Consider the following 14,933-nt stretch of genomic DNA (forward strand, 5'->3'; position numbering starts at 1 on the left):
TTTTATGATGCATGTTGCACAACTAGGGGGTAGAATACCCCTAGTATTTGTTCAGCCCTCAGTTACTATTATATTTGTATATAACTATCTTGCTTATCTCACTGGATTGTTATAAAGAACAAGTGAGATGACGTATGATAAATACTTCATAAATGTCGATATTTGTAGCAAGTTTAACGAGGATGAGGCTTTCAAAATTTGGACTTCATAATGATCCAAGAAAGAGAAGAGTTGCAGAAATGATTGGGAGTGGATTGCTAGTGAGAAGGCACAGATAAGAATCGGTAACTACTTTTCTAGGACATTTTATATTAAAGGGAAAAAAAGAGCATGGTTGGGTCGTAAGGCTCATTAGAAAGACCTGTTTGTTTTAAAGCGTTGTTTCAAAATTTCAGTTACTTGTAATTTTGACATTGTCACTGTAACATTTTTTATTATGTGATTTAAAGAAAATCTCTTAAAAATATTAATCCTAAGCAATAAATTCTGTGAAGTCATAGGTTTGGTGTTCAGTTAAATATTTGTTTCTAAAACGTTAAATTTATAACACTTGAAAGGTAAATGTTGGTAAGACCACAGATTTAAGTTTGAATATCAGTAATGACACCCAGGTCATAATTTCAGAAAAAAATGTTAAAGAATAGGTTGGCTCTGAATGTTAATGTGGACAATATAAATGGCTCAGTGTCTTGAGAACTATTTGAACAGTTTCTTAAAGAATATAGGAAGGAACAAGGCAGTAGTTTAAAGGGTTGGTCTTGAAAAAGAGATGAGCTACCCCTTCCTCTGACACAGGAACAGTTAAAAAGAGGATTAAAGATAGTGAAAATTAAGAAAGAAGACACTTAAGGAGTTAGTACTCAAAGCGATCAACTGAAGGTTGCTTAGTAGGGCTGGAACTTAAAGAAGGAGAAGGTGGAAAATGTTTGGAATTATGTTTGTGAGGAATGTCACAGAAATTCGTCAAGAAGCAAAGACAAATATTTCATTTTTTCTTTATGAGTTTCAGGTGTACAAAACAATGTAATAGTTAGATACCCTTCCCCCTATCTACTACGCCTCTGACATGGTATATAGTTGTGACAATTCCACTGACTCTGTTCCTTATTCTGTAATCCACATCCTGTGACATACTGTATTATATTACATTATAGCTGACGTTCAGTATTATTCAGCTTCGGCTTCAAGTGTACAGCACAGTGGTCAGGCATCTACACCGCCCATAAAGTGGTCTCCCTAATAAGACAAGCGTCCATCGGATGCCCTACCAAAAGATTTCATTTTTTATTGCAGGCCTGGTTAAGACGTGACAGCGTCAGTTTATAGTGGGCCCATTGCTCAGTGCATGGCAACTAGAAATCAAAAAGCAGATAGCAGGCAGTACCTGGGATGTGGCAAGGCGGGCCCAGGAAACTGATGGTGATGAGGGAAGGATAGAAATAATGACAGAGGGTTAGTAACTCTAGGCTGGGTAAGAAAACTGGTAAAGCAAAAGAACAATTTTCTATCAGAAGAAGAGAAACTGTTTCTCTGCGTTTCTCTTTAGAGCAATGAAGTCTTTCCTAGAAATTCCCCAGCAGATTGCTCCTCTCTCATTGGCCGGAATTAGATTACAAGTTACATAGCAATCTTCCTTTTGCCTCTCTGCTCTTTTCTACCCTACTTTGCGCCCTGGGAGGCTGACTGGATGGACTATATCAATAGGCCCCCGTGCCTTCTGGTTTCTGGAAGGATTTGGTCATGGGGCAGGAGTACGGCAGGAGATCCAAGAGCAAAGAGTAAGGTGAGCTTGGGTTCTCTCTGTGCTGGGTAGCCAGCACTTTTGTCTAAGGAGTTGAGTTCTCTTTGGGTTTTCTTAACCATTTCCCTCCTTTGCCTTTCAGGACTAAGGGTGGTAACAGCTTTCCTGAGGTTTGTTTTTAGCACTAGAATTCCACCACTGTCCTTTGTTAAACTCTGCCCACACACTTATAAAAATGCCCTCTTTAAACTCTTCTCAGTAAACCAGCTTGAGTGGGTCATCTTTTTGCTGCCGCTACTCTTGTTGATACTCATGCCAATTCTTAAGTCAGTCTCTGGCAAGGGGAAGCCAGAGAACCAACATGTTCACCAGTTACGTTAGATGATAAAAAATAGTGTGTACATTTTAACATCAGTTTTGTCAGCCAGATTTACAGTAAATTCAGTCATCTTGAGCAGGATTTGGCAAACAGTGACGTTCACTCATTTATGTTTGTAGTGCTTTGGGACCATATGGGCTACAAAGCCTAAAATACTTACTATCTGGCCCGTTACAGAAAAAAGGTGCTGCCCTGATTTAGAAGTACACCATTCAGTGCGGCAGTCACTGGAACTGGACTGGCCCATGTGGTCCAGTTGCACACTTACAATGTGGCTAGTCTGAATTCAGATAACACTCATTGTGAATACGTATCACATTTCAAAGACTCATTTGCACCTGTTTCTTTTTACTTTTTAATGTGGCTCCTAGAAAATTTACAATGACATGTGGTTCGCATTATATTTCTATTGGACAGCACTGACTAATCTAGAAAGTAACTGGTAACTTAGAAAGTAAGCAGATTAAAGCTGCCCTTAGGCAAAAGCCTATTAAATAGTGTCATAAAGCAAAGGGAGCTTGGCACCTCGAAGCATTTGACCCGGGTTCAAGTCCCAGAAAACCCAAGTCCTTACAGGTCTTCATGCTAATAATTCCTTTGCCTGAAATAATCTTTCTAGCACCTGCTCACCATGATTTTTCTTTTTCTTTTTTTTTTTAAAGATTTTTTTTCACTGGGGGAGGGGAACAGGACATTATTGGGGAACAGTGTGCACTTCCAGGACTTTTTTTTTTCCCCAAGTCAAGTTGTTGTCCTTTCAATCTTAGTTGTGGAGGGTGCCGTTCAGCTTCAAGTTGTTGTCCATTCAGTCTTAGTTGTGGAGGGCGCAACTCAGCTCCAGGTCCAGTTGCCATTGCTACTTGCAGGGGGTGCTGCCCACCATCCCTTGCGGGACTCGAGGAATTGAACTGGCAACCTTGTGGTTGAGAGCCCACTGGCCCATGTGGGAATCGAACCGGCTGCCTTCGGAGTTAGGAGCATAGAGCTCTAACCTCCTGAGCCACCGGACCGGCCCACCATGATTTTTCTTTATCATTTGAGGCTCAGCTCAAATACCAACCTCCTTTGCAAAAGCTCCCTGCACTCCCACAGCCACAGCCCTTCTGCGTGCTGTTATTTGTGTGTATTTCTCCTGAGATCCTAACAGAAGTGTTTGGAATACATGCCTAGTGCCCTGTATATATTGGGTCCTCAGTGGTTTTTATTTAATGAATAAGTATATAATTGAGTGAAGAAATGAGTTACCCATTTAATGAGCTTAGCTTTTTGTGTTTTCCATCTGAGTAACAGGCAGTAGGCGTGGTATGTATAGTAGTATAAGCGTAAGATTTTTACAGGAAGCAGATCTGGTGAGAAGCCATGATGCAGCAGCCGAAGGGGAAAGGCACAGCTCCTCCTTGGAGCTGTTTGGGAGAAGCCTGCTTGCTCTCGTTTTACTAAAGGTATTACAATAATAGCACAGGGCAATCAATACATTATCACTTTTGATTGACATAAAGATTATGTGTGGTATGGTACGTAATCTTTTTTTAAAAGATGGGAAGACGTAATTTTAGAAAAATTTTCATCAAAACTAGTTAAAATGAGATTTTTGATACTCCAAGAAGTAAAATTTAAATATTCAGTTAAATGGAGTAGCGTTTACAAGTGTTAGGTAGTCTTCCTGAAGATAAATGTTGCAAGCCTGATTTCGTGGGGATTCGAGGGAAAAAATCTAGAGTAGCTTTCCTTAAAGGATTTATCCTTGGGTCTACTATTAAGATATTATCAGTTACTGATCAGTTAACAGTTAGTGATATTAATGTTTTCAGTTAGTGATATTAGCAGATGTTTCAGAATTTGAATGACCCTCAATCCTGGCTTATCAGTTTCAGGGTCAGTATTTTAGAAATTTAGAAACCTTGAGTGATGTGGTTGGATGTCTAAGTAGTTCTTTAAATCTTAATGTTGTTAGGGTGTTACTCTTGGGCTTTTATGAGATTTAATTTTTTAATTTTCAAGTAGCAAGAAAGTAAAGCTTTTCTTTTGAATATTGAATGAAGTTAATTTTTAAGGTGCAAGAAAATAAATTGAATTGGCTTTTTAATATTATTTTCCTTTCACTTTAAAGTCATTTTGAGTGGGCCCTTCAGGGGCTTGAGTTGTAAGTGTGGGCAAAAACTCTCCCAATTTCCTAGTCCCTGACTCAGGAAAGTCAGTTATTTATGGAGACACAGAAATCTTTTGGAAGTGACGCACAAATAGTGAGCATTAATCTTTTACAATGTCTCCTTTCCCATCCCCCCATGGTAATTGAATTAGTTGAAGGGAAGAAGCTTCTGGGTTCATTTATTTATGAAATAGCTTAATTATGAAACCATGGTCTGATCAAAGATAGTAGAGAACTAAAGAAAAAAGTGTATTCTCATAATTCATAGGAAAATCAGATGAATATCTCACCCTCATATTTCTTACTTAATCAGTTACTAATTTGTGAATATCTTCAAAATTTCTCCTGTCCTATCCATCTCATTGCCATTGTTTCGGTTTGTAACATCATTTCTTGTACAGATTTACTGTATTTCTCTTATGGGGTTCTTCTCATTCTCTCCTGCCAGAGAGAGTGGGCTTTCCACTATAAGATCAGTTATTTTCCTGCATAAGATTCTTAGTTTCCTCAAAGCCTTTGTTATGGTTTACATAGGCTCTTTATGGTAATGACCTCTAGCCTCCTCCCCAGTCATCAACTCCACTACTATCGGTGATTGAAGATATTTTTCCACTAGCTACTGGCTTCTGTTGTTGGTGTTGATAAGTCAGGGACCCAGCATAATTTCAGTTCTTTTGTAGGTGATATTTTCTTTCTGTTTTTAAGAGGTTTGTTTTTGTTTTTTAAATAAATTTCTGTGTGACACAGTTTCACTATGGTATATCTAAGTGTAGATTTTATTTATCCTGCTTGGGATGCTTTGACTTTATTTGAGGATTGGTGTCTTTCTGGAATGTTCTCAGCCGTTATCACTTCAGATTTTCTCTATCTTTGTAGATCTCTGATTAGGTGCATTTTGGACCTTCTTATTCTGCATAGCTTTTTGTCCAAGCGAAGTATTATGAAAAGATATAGTCTAAATGTTCAATAGAGTATTAAATAAACTATATTTCAGCCCTAAAAACAGAATAGTGGGCCAATAAAATTGATGTGGAATAATATGTAATGACATGGGAAGATGTTCATAATGTATTAAGTGAAAAAACCAGATTATGAAACAGTATGCACAATGAGTCCTTTTTTATAATATGTATATTTGCCAAAGTAAAAGGACAAATGATACTTTCCAAAATATTAATGTTAGTCACTTGAACATCATAGGGTAATAGGTGATTTTGTTTGCCTTTTGGTGGGGCAGTTTTAAATTTTTAAAAATTTTTATATTTTAAATTTTCTATAATGAAGATTACTTTTAGAATTAGGAGGGGTTTTATTAAATTTAAATTAGCTCAAATATGCCCCAGTGTTCATTGTGGCAAAGTAAATATTTCTGGGAAATTGTGTCTTCTAAATTTGAGTGCCCTTCACGCTTTCCTTCAGGCAAAATATACAATAGCAGTTGTTGATACTGAAATAAAAATACTCCAGGAAATATTACTAAAGAGAACAGATGAGAAAATATAAATTCTCGTGAAAAATATACTACTTAAAAGGATCCAAGGTTACGTCCTCATAACTTTTTGCAAAGACGAAGACAACAAACTAGTTGTAGTCTTCTGCATCATGTTTCAGCATTCTACTCGACATCAGTGGTCATTAGTGAAATGCAAATCAAAACCACAATGAAATATCACTTCCCACTTACTAGGATGGCTATAATAAAAAACACATAACGTTGACTAAGATATTGCATGAATTAATGACTTGAGAATCTTTTTTCATGACTTAAAAAAATGGATTTTAAAGGTATTAAAATATGTGTTTATGAGAGTTTGTTGTTTTGTCTGATATTTATTGGTTTCCATATAGTATAATAGATAACTTGACCTTTCATCTGAAAAGGTAAAATAAGGAAATTTACTATCAGATTATAAAATTCTTTTTTTCTGGAAAAAGATACTATAGTATTTGAAAATGTGCTTTGAAAAACATATAAAAATGAAAGAGGTACCATGTCAAGATTGCTATGGTTGCATTAAACTTAGATGGATTCCAATAAAACTGTAACTCAAAGACAAATCTAACCTTAACAAGAAGTTGTAATAGCTAAAGACTATTTTAGCAAGCAAAATGAACGGCGTAAGCAGCTGTTAATGGGTACCAAGTTTAACAGGGTGGGCATTACCTTATGCATTAGCACTTAATTTTTCAATTATATTAAAACTGTTGCTGAAGGTGTAAATGTTTTGCCAGAGAAAAACTTTAAAAATTTTTAATAAATACATCAAAAGCTAAAGTCTAGCTAAGATATTATGTGTGAAGACAAATTTATTTATGAATAAATGAAAACTGCATTCAAAATGAACCATACCCATATTTTACTACAAGGGAAGACATTAATTAATTCAACTGCTTACTTAAATTTTAATTGTACCATGATTCAGTGTGAAAATACGGAATTGTCTACAAATCTGTGAGAGTAATAAATCACCATATATATGCTCGTGCAATGCATATGGGAGTCACACAGAGCAACAAATTCTCATAAATATTTTAATATCTAAAATCTAATTTTTTAAGTCATGAAGAAAAGATCTTCAAGTCATTAATGATTCATATCTCAATTAGTCGACTTTATGTGTTTTTAATTATAGCCATCCTAGTGAGTGGGAAAGGTATTTAATTGTGCTTTTGATTTGCATTTCCCAGATGACCAGTGATGTTGAACATCTTTTCATGTAGTATTGTCCATTTGTATATCTTTCTTGGAAAATGTTTGTTCGGAAACTGTTCCACGTTCAAGCCCGTGTGCCCGATGCTTCGAAAAAGCCAAAACTCAAAACATCAGGGTGTGAAATAAAGAAAGGTTTATTGGTCGAGAAGGTGCCAACTGAAAAGATGGGGAGACCTAATGGTGCTTCAAATCCATATTAAGAGAACACAGAATTCAGACTTCTTTTATGTCAAGGGAAGGGAGACTGGGTAAGGCCAGCAGGTGGAATACAAGGAAGAGTGGGAAATCTCCACATCTCTTTCTTCCCAGGTGTTTCTTGATATTCTTGACCTCCCCTCCGAGTCCACTCATCAGAGTTCTGTCCTGAGATTCCTGTAAATCTCTGATAAACAGTCATTGCTTCGTGCATCTTTTCCCATCTATTCAGGAGGCTGTTTTACAGAATTCCTCTAGTCAATTAGCATACCTACAAAAAGAACTATTTACCTGAAGGCCCTGGGAGAAATACAGGCTTGGATTTATGGTAAGAGTCAGATGGGAGAGAAGCAAAAGCATTCCACCCCGTTACAATACTTTGCCTGTATTTAAATTGGATTGTTTGTCTTTTAATTATTGATTTGTAAGAGTTCTTTATATATTCTGGATACAAGTTCCTGATCAGATTTGCAATTTTTTTTTTTCCAATTCTGTGGCGTGTCTTTTTACTTTCTTGATGGTGTCATGTCTTTTGCAGCAAAAAAAGTTTTTTGTTTTTAATTTTAATGAAGTTCAGTTTATCTACTTTTTAAGTGTTGCTTGTGTATTTTAGTAGTCACAGTTGCAGGATCTAATCTAGACAGTCTACTTTCCCGTGTGGTCAGAATTGGATCTTACAGCACCATGTGGTTAATATAGTTGTAATTACTGTGTGCACATACGAGTACAATAGTTTTGTTTTTCCTACTTAGGATTCTTATGTATAAATTTCCTTCCATTTATCTTCCCCATGCTTCATATTTAGGAGCTGCCATGTTTTGTGGTTGTACCTTAGTTTACATAGTCATTCTTTTTTGCCTGTTTATTTTTCAGCTTCATTATTTAAATAGTGCTTTGTAGGTAGCTATATCCATCAAGTTAAAAGTTACATTTTTTTTCCTTAGGTCGGGTAGACATAAAACAGTTGATAGCAAAGAAGATACAGTTGACAGCAGAGGCAGAGGTAAGTAACTCTCTCTTCCAGAAACAAAAATGTACAGCTTTAGGGTAAGAGTTTTGTTTAGTAAAATTCTTAATGCTACATTGCTTAAAGAATTATTTATCTTTCTTCTCAGTTGACATAGTCCATCTGTGGAACAGGAAAGTAAGGTTTGTCACCTTGTCATCCTACACAAGAACCAGGCTGCCCTTTTCTCTTCTCCCCCACCTTTCACTTTCATTGTCTGACATTTACCATGAAACTGGTTTCAGAGAACCATGATCCAATTGAAGTCTACATGAACGTCTGTGCAAGTGTTTTGTGAAAGTATCTATCAGGGTTCACAGTAAATAATAGGTTTCCGGTAAACGTTGACTCTGAATCCAGTAGTTTCCCTGTATGGGCTGTAGAAGAAATAAACAGGAGCTCGAACAACAAGGTGGAGCCATTTCAAGCCGGGCAAACAGTTCTACACGTCGGAATGCAGCAGTGCCCTCAGGAAATTCTGGAGGACAAAGAACAATCTTTTTAAATTCACAGTCTAATATTGTGTGTGCCTGAATGTATCTTGACTTCAAATCCAAGGCAGCCTCCCTTTTTCCTAAATGAGATTACTTCCAAAATTTATTGGCCAACGTGAATATATAAATATCCAATAATGTAGATGAAATAACCCTGCTTTTATTTAGTCTTGTGTGCGTGCATGCACATAGGCGTTTATATAAAATAACAAGTTTAGATATTTTTGTATTCATATTTGAATGGGGTTCCTGAACCCAGTTCCAACATGGGGGCATGGGTTCCCTCCACTCCAACAAGCAAATCTTGGATGCGGGCAACGGTGTCTAAGAATTCAATTCGATTCTAATACTACGTACCCAGAGATACAACCAGATTTCACAGGTAAAGGGCTCAGTCCCACAAGACTGCCCTCCCCTTTAGAAGCAAGCCCAGGTTACCTGTGCTTCTGCCCATCTGGCTACACATTGGAGGGAAGTTCCATCAACCCCTTCCAACTCGGGATGCCAATCGCAAGTCTAGGTTGTCACCTTAACTTCTGACCCACGGGCCGTAAATCAGAGGTTCCCACAACCCCCTCCTTCGGTCCGATTAATTTGCCAGAATAGCTCACAGAACTCAGGAAAATCCGTTTACTCATTAGATTACCGACTTACTATTACAAAGGATACAAATCAACTGCCAGAGACAGATACATAGTTCAGTGTCCTGAACAAAGGTTTCTATCCTTAGGGAGCTTGGGGCCTGGCAGGTAGAAGCATTCTGGTTCTGTAACTTGGAGGACCAACAATTTGGCTTCTGAGGTTTTTATGGGGGTGGGGGTGGGGGTTGGGACTTACTGTTCCAAACCTCTAACGCATGGTTGGTTCTCCTGGCAGCCACCCTTGGGTGTGGTCCAAAAGTCACCTCATGAACATAACAAAAGACAGCTTTTTCACCCTTAACATGGAGGAAGTTCCAAGGGTTTTGGGAGCTGTGGGCCAGGAACTGTGAATGAAGACCAAATACCTTACAAATCACAACTCATAAAACAGTACATGCAAGATTATTTACACTCATTTTGGTATTTGTGTCTTTGGAATGATCAGAGCTAGTTTTTCAGTTTCTCTTCCAATCCTGGGGCTTACCATTTTCACTTTCATCTCATTTGTTGGAGATACAGCCTTTTTTGAGTCCTGGGACGATGCTATCACTAGACATTTCAGTATACGTATCTTAGTACAAGTATCTATTTGCTTGACATGAAAGATTCCTCCCAAATTTATTCTGTTGATATATTGGTGATTTCTACAATGTAACAGCTTATTGTATTGCTTTATAAGCTGGTATTCAAAAGGTATATTTACTATGCTTGAAACTGAGTCTAGATTCCTCGTTAATTATGTAACCAAACAGGAAGAGAGTTTGTGTGTGCCCCCCTTCCCACGCACAGCAGTGACAAACGCTGAACACTGAGTTTTGTAGTGGAGAAGTTAGAGGGGCTTTATTTGTAGAGTGCTAATAAGCAAGGAGAATGGGAAGCTGTATTGCTGAAAACCCGACCTCCCCAATGTCTCACCATCAGAGGGTTGTAAGTGATGTAGGATATTTTCTTTGTGCCGGGATCCTGTCTCGTGAAACCAACGAATGGAAGCATGGACCAAGGAGAGGCGAGGAGTTGTAAAAGTAAAAGAGGATAGTTTATGAAAAGTAATGAGGAAAGAGTCGCAGCTCTCAGAATGAGAGGGGGTCCCAACTGGGGTGCCCAGTGACTGAGGCAGAAGTTCTTACTTTCATACCTTCTCTTGCCTGCTTGGAGAAGGGGGCTTGCTCCTTCTAATGGAATTCCTCTGTCAGGTTTGTCCCGTTTGCCCACCCTAAAGGGATTAACGAACCCATCCCTATCTATCAGATCTGCTCCTGTGTCAGGCCAAAAGGGATTTATAGGATAATTTATTAACCTCAAGGTGCATTCTCATATTTTTGTCCTGGAATGAAGGAGACATTTCAGAGCCTGGAGTTTCAGGAGATGGCTGCCTTTGTTTATTTCTCCAGGACCTCCCTGTCCACCTCACAACATGCTAACTAACCTGTCTCATAAGGAGTTAGGGGGAACAGGTGTGCTGCAAGTGCTGGCTGGGCAAGTTTTCACTGGAGGACCTTGGAACTTGGCCGTTTATGGTAAGGGGCTTCAGCACTGGACTTCCCGGACAGCGGACCCTTTGCCATGTTCAAGTTCCAGCCATGTCCCGTCCTTTGGTTCTGGGGGAGGGGTGAGACTTTGGTTCCTGGTGCAGCTTGAGGACAGAGGTGGCACGTTCAGTGCTGCCTCTGTAAAGTAACTCAAGGATTGTATTATTCCCTGATCTGCCTTAAGGCAGCAGAACCAGTTTTAAGCTGGTTGGTGTGATTTGTGTGCTGTTTCAGTCGTGTGTTGCATTGTATTTTTCCTGATTTCCTTAGGTCACCAATGTAAGCCTGTAAAACTAGAATGATCAAGGTCAGTTCTGGTGGATGTCTTTTCCAATTAGTGATTTGTTGATACATTATAAGTGTTTAAAGACTTGATTATTAGGTAATTTTCATTGTCTGAGGAGTAATTTACAATTTTGGCTAAGAAAAGAAAAATATTTAACATACAGTTACATGTGCTGTTTTTAAGGGCCCATTCTTGAAGATTTAGTGATTAAAATAAAAATAAGGACATTTGGTTTTTATGGCTTATTAGATTATTTCCGACTTATTCCTCTATAGACAAATTGGACGCCTGGTTTTATTTTCCATTCCTTTTCAAGTTCCCCTTCTATTTCTCTTTTGCTCCTTCTCCCCTTCCCAGCAAAAGCACAAAGCCCTTATTGTGTTCATTTGTGCAGAAAGTTTCAAATAGGTGAAAGGGCAGTCCATCTCTGCTACCACTGCTATTTACTTTAAAAATCTAAAGTGGGAGGGGAACTTTTTTTTTTAATGCAGAATCACAGATCTGAAGAGGAAAGGGCTTGCAGAGTGGGAAGGAAAGGTGGGGAGAGAAAGAAGCAGAGGGGGATGGAGGGGATGTTTCAAGGATTTAAATGGAAACTTTGTTTTTAAAGAGAATTTTCTACTTACCTGCTTTATGTAGTAATCAATGAATACAATTATTGTTTAGTTTGGTCAGTTAGGAGGAGGCGAAGGAGGGAGAAAGAAATCAATGAAGTAAGGGAAAAGAGGCTGAGGGACAGGTAGACATTGGTTTAGCTGGTATTATTTCTTACTCTGTATGGTGCAAGTGGTAGGAAGGTTGCAGTGTTGGCTAGACTTGTACTAAGGGAGGGGCATGGCTTGAGCAGAGGTATGGAGGTCGGAAACGTATACTGTGTCTTGGAAATGACATTTGATCTGCATGATAGGAAAAAAAAGAACTGGAAAACTGGGGCTAGGTTGTAAAGGATTTTTTTCTCTACCTTCATGCCCTTGTTCATGAAACTCTTACTGCTTGAAATTTTCCTAACTTCCTACCTTTACCAATCAGAATACTGTATATCTTTCAAATTCTAGCACAAATATTGCCACTTCTACAGTTTCCTAACTACCCCAACTTGAAGTGATGTCCTCCCTACTTCGTACTTCTGAGTGCTTGGTTTATACCCTTAGTACATACTCTGTATCAAAATCCTTTTGGTGAACTTTTATAGGTAATTTGAAGTAGGAATATTTCAATTGGCGATTTTATATCTAATGAGATTGAACATCTTGCAGTGTTTATTAACTGGAATGGTTTTGAGGGAGCTGTATTGAGAATGCTCGGTACCTAATAATCTTCTTCACACCTTTCTTTAATATGAGATCTTCTGTCTATATATCTAAATCTTGGTATCAAAGCTGAGGATAATTTATAGAGTTTGGGAGATGCTGAGACCAGAAAGGAAGTGATTATAATGTTTTAGCATTTTAGACTGAGTAAACAGGGGAGCAGGGAGGAGATGGGAACTACATTTAGAAGGCCTATTATGGGCTAGGTGGCTTATATACAGAATCTTACTTAAGTTATTGGTTGACATGTGAAATGACTATCGAAACGATAAGTATGTGAATATTGTTTGGAGCCATGAAATTTACTTGTTCTTTTCTCTTGTGGGTTTAGAAGTAATTTTTAAAACAAATGAAAATCAGGAATCTTTCTAGTCATTTGTAATTTGGTGTCGTGCTCCAACCCACTTGTCATTCATCTTCATTGGAATCGCCCCTTTATCTTTAAAGTGGGAACCCTGGACGAGCTGTCTCCAAAATCCCCTTCAGCTCTAGCAGTCAGTGTCATAACTGTGTAGGCAATTTAAATTTTTGCTCCTAATTCACTATTTCCTGTTGTAAAGGGAATCAGTCGTCTGTAGATCTTATTGGGCAACTCTTTAAGCTCCACAGAACTGGAGTTGTCAGATAAAATACAGTGGGCCTAGTTAAATTTGAATTTCAGATGAACAACAAATGCTTTTTTAGGCATCATGCAATATTCAAGACATACTTAGACTAAAAAAGTTATTTATTGTTTATCAAATTCAAATTTAACTGCTGACCTATATTTTTATTTGCTAAATCTGGCAACCTACAAAGAACTCTGAAAATTTACATACATAAATAGAGGAGTTCATATTAAGGAAAGTTTTGAAAGGCTGTCAAGTACTGAGCAAGCTCGTTAGTCTGAAGGGAAGAGGAATGACAGGTTATGACATTAATGGGTTGAAATTAGTGGGTTGAACTGATTGGCTCTTTAAGGTCACTAATGGTCTAAATGCTGTCATAAAAAAGTTTTAAGGACTTAATTAAGGGAAATATCTGGTGCTTGTGGGGTCATACAACCTTGTGTAACACTGAGCCATGACCTTGTGAAATCCTTGGAATTGTGTTGCAACAAGACTTAAAAGACCTTCGGACAGTCCAAGGAGATACAAATGATTAGGTCCCTACTGCCTTAATAGAGAAATTAGCTTTGTTTTAACATTGTGTTCATTTTTTTCCTTTCGGTTGCAAATAACAGAAACCTACTTTGGCTCATTTAAACATAAAAGGAAATATTTGAAAGATATTCATGTATTTCATAGAATCCTGGGAGAGGTGGAACACTCAAGCTTTGGAAAGGGAAAGGATGTGAGCAGCAAGAGTTCAAATGTTTCTGAATTTTTCAATTTTAATGAGGTTTCCAGTCGCTCTTTCTAAGCTCAGAGCTTCAGATTTCTGAGAGAGAGAATTGGATTTTGATGAGAAGGACAGGGCCTTGTGGGGACAGCCCTCGCTTGGACATGGATGCCTGTCTTCACCTTTGAGGACACACCGTTTCCGGAGAAAAGTGAATATGTTGAGGAAAGGGAGTATCTTTACTATCAGTATTTGTAGGACTTTTATTAATGGACACAATTTTATAGAGGAAATGGTAGATATAATGTGAAAATTTAACGGATGAAAAATTACTTCCTAGTTCTACTTCTTAAAAATACAAATTTATTGCAGCATGTTTTGTTTGCTTCGTATAGCATTTCAAGTATTGTTTTTTCATATCAATACCTTATGCTATTTATTGCCCAACCATTAAATGAAATGAGCAAACTGTAATGAGTAAGACGCAGATGGTCTGTCTTCATATGAGTACTTCTCCTCGTGGTTTGTCACCCGTTCAAGTAACCTCGTCTACAAAAGTTTTTGGATAGTGTTGGTCTATTTGATTTATTGGCAGTCTGCTGGAGAGATGTCTTAAGTATTTTCTCCCCAGAAATTCTTTGATTATTATATAAGTTGAGGTTAAGATGTGCTGTAATAGTAACACAAAATAAACACGTATCACAGTGGCTTAAACAAAATAGAAGTGTATTTCCCTGTCACGTTAAATCATCTAGAGGTGGGAGGTCCAGAGCTGGTGTGGTGAGTCCGTGGTCCTCAGGGAACCTGGTTCTTCCTACCTCCCTGCCTCACCGTTCGGAGGTTGTGATCCTCCTTCTCATTGTCCAAATAGCTCCAGCCATTTCAGCTGAGGTTTGAGGAGCAGAGCTGATGTAGGGAGAGAAACGGGGAGAGAAACAGGCACCAGCTATCTTTTATTCTGGCGGTTTTGTCCAACCAATTCTGCTTATATCTTATTGGCAAGAATTTAGTCACATGGGCTCACCAGATGCAAAGGGAGACTGGGAAATTTCTTTGTTCTGGGCAATCATGTGGTCAGATATCAGGGATGCTAAGGAAGTAGGAATGGGTGAGGATGCTAGGTTGACAACTAACAGTCTCACCTACAACTGTCCGTTTTACTTTTCCTGC

The 14,933-nt window shown here is 38.2% G+C and overlaps 1 protein-coding gene across 1 annotated transcript in view; it reads left to right on the forward strand.

The window, feature by feature from the left end:
* SOAT1 (sterol O-acyltransferase 1) overlaps positions 1-14,933 on the forward strand; it is a 55,638-nt gene that overhangs the window by 20,620 nt on the left and 20,085 nt on the right. The window contains exon 3 of the mRNA XM_019731472.2: positions 8,122-8,180. Coding sequence (XP_019587031.2) covers positions 8,122-8,180 — 59 coding nt within the window. The remainder of the gene's footprint in view (positions 1-8,121; positions 8,181-14,933) is intronic.

This window comes from Rhinolophus sinicus, linkage group LG17 (assembly GCF_036562045.2).
Source record: "Rhinolophus sinicus isolate RSC01 linkage group LG17, ASM3656204v1, whole genome shotgun sequence".
In the NCBI taxonomy this organism is placed as follows: Eukaryota; Metazoa; Chordata; class Mammalia; order Chiroptera; family Rhinolophidae; genus Rhinolophus; species Rhinolophus sinicus.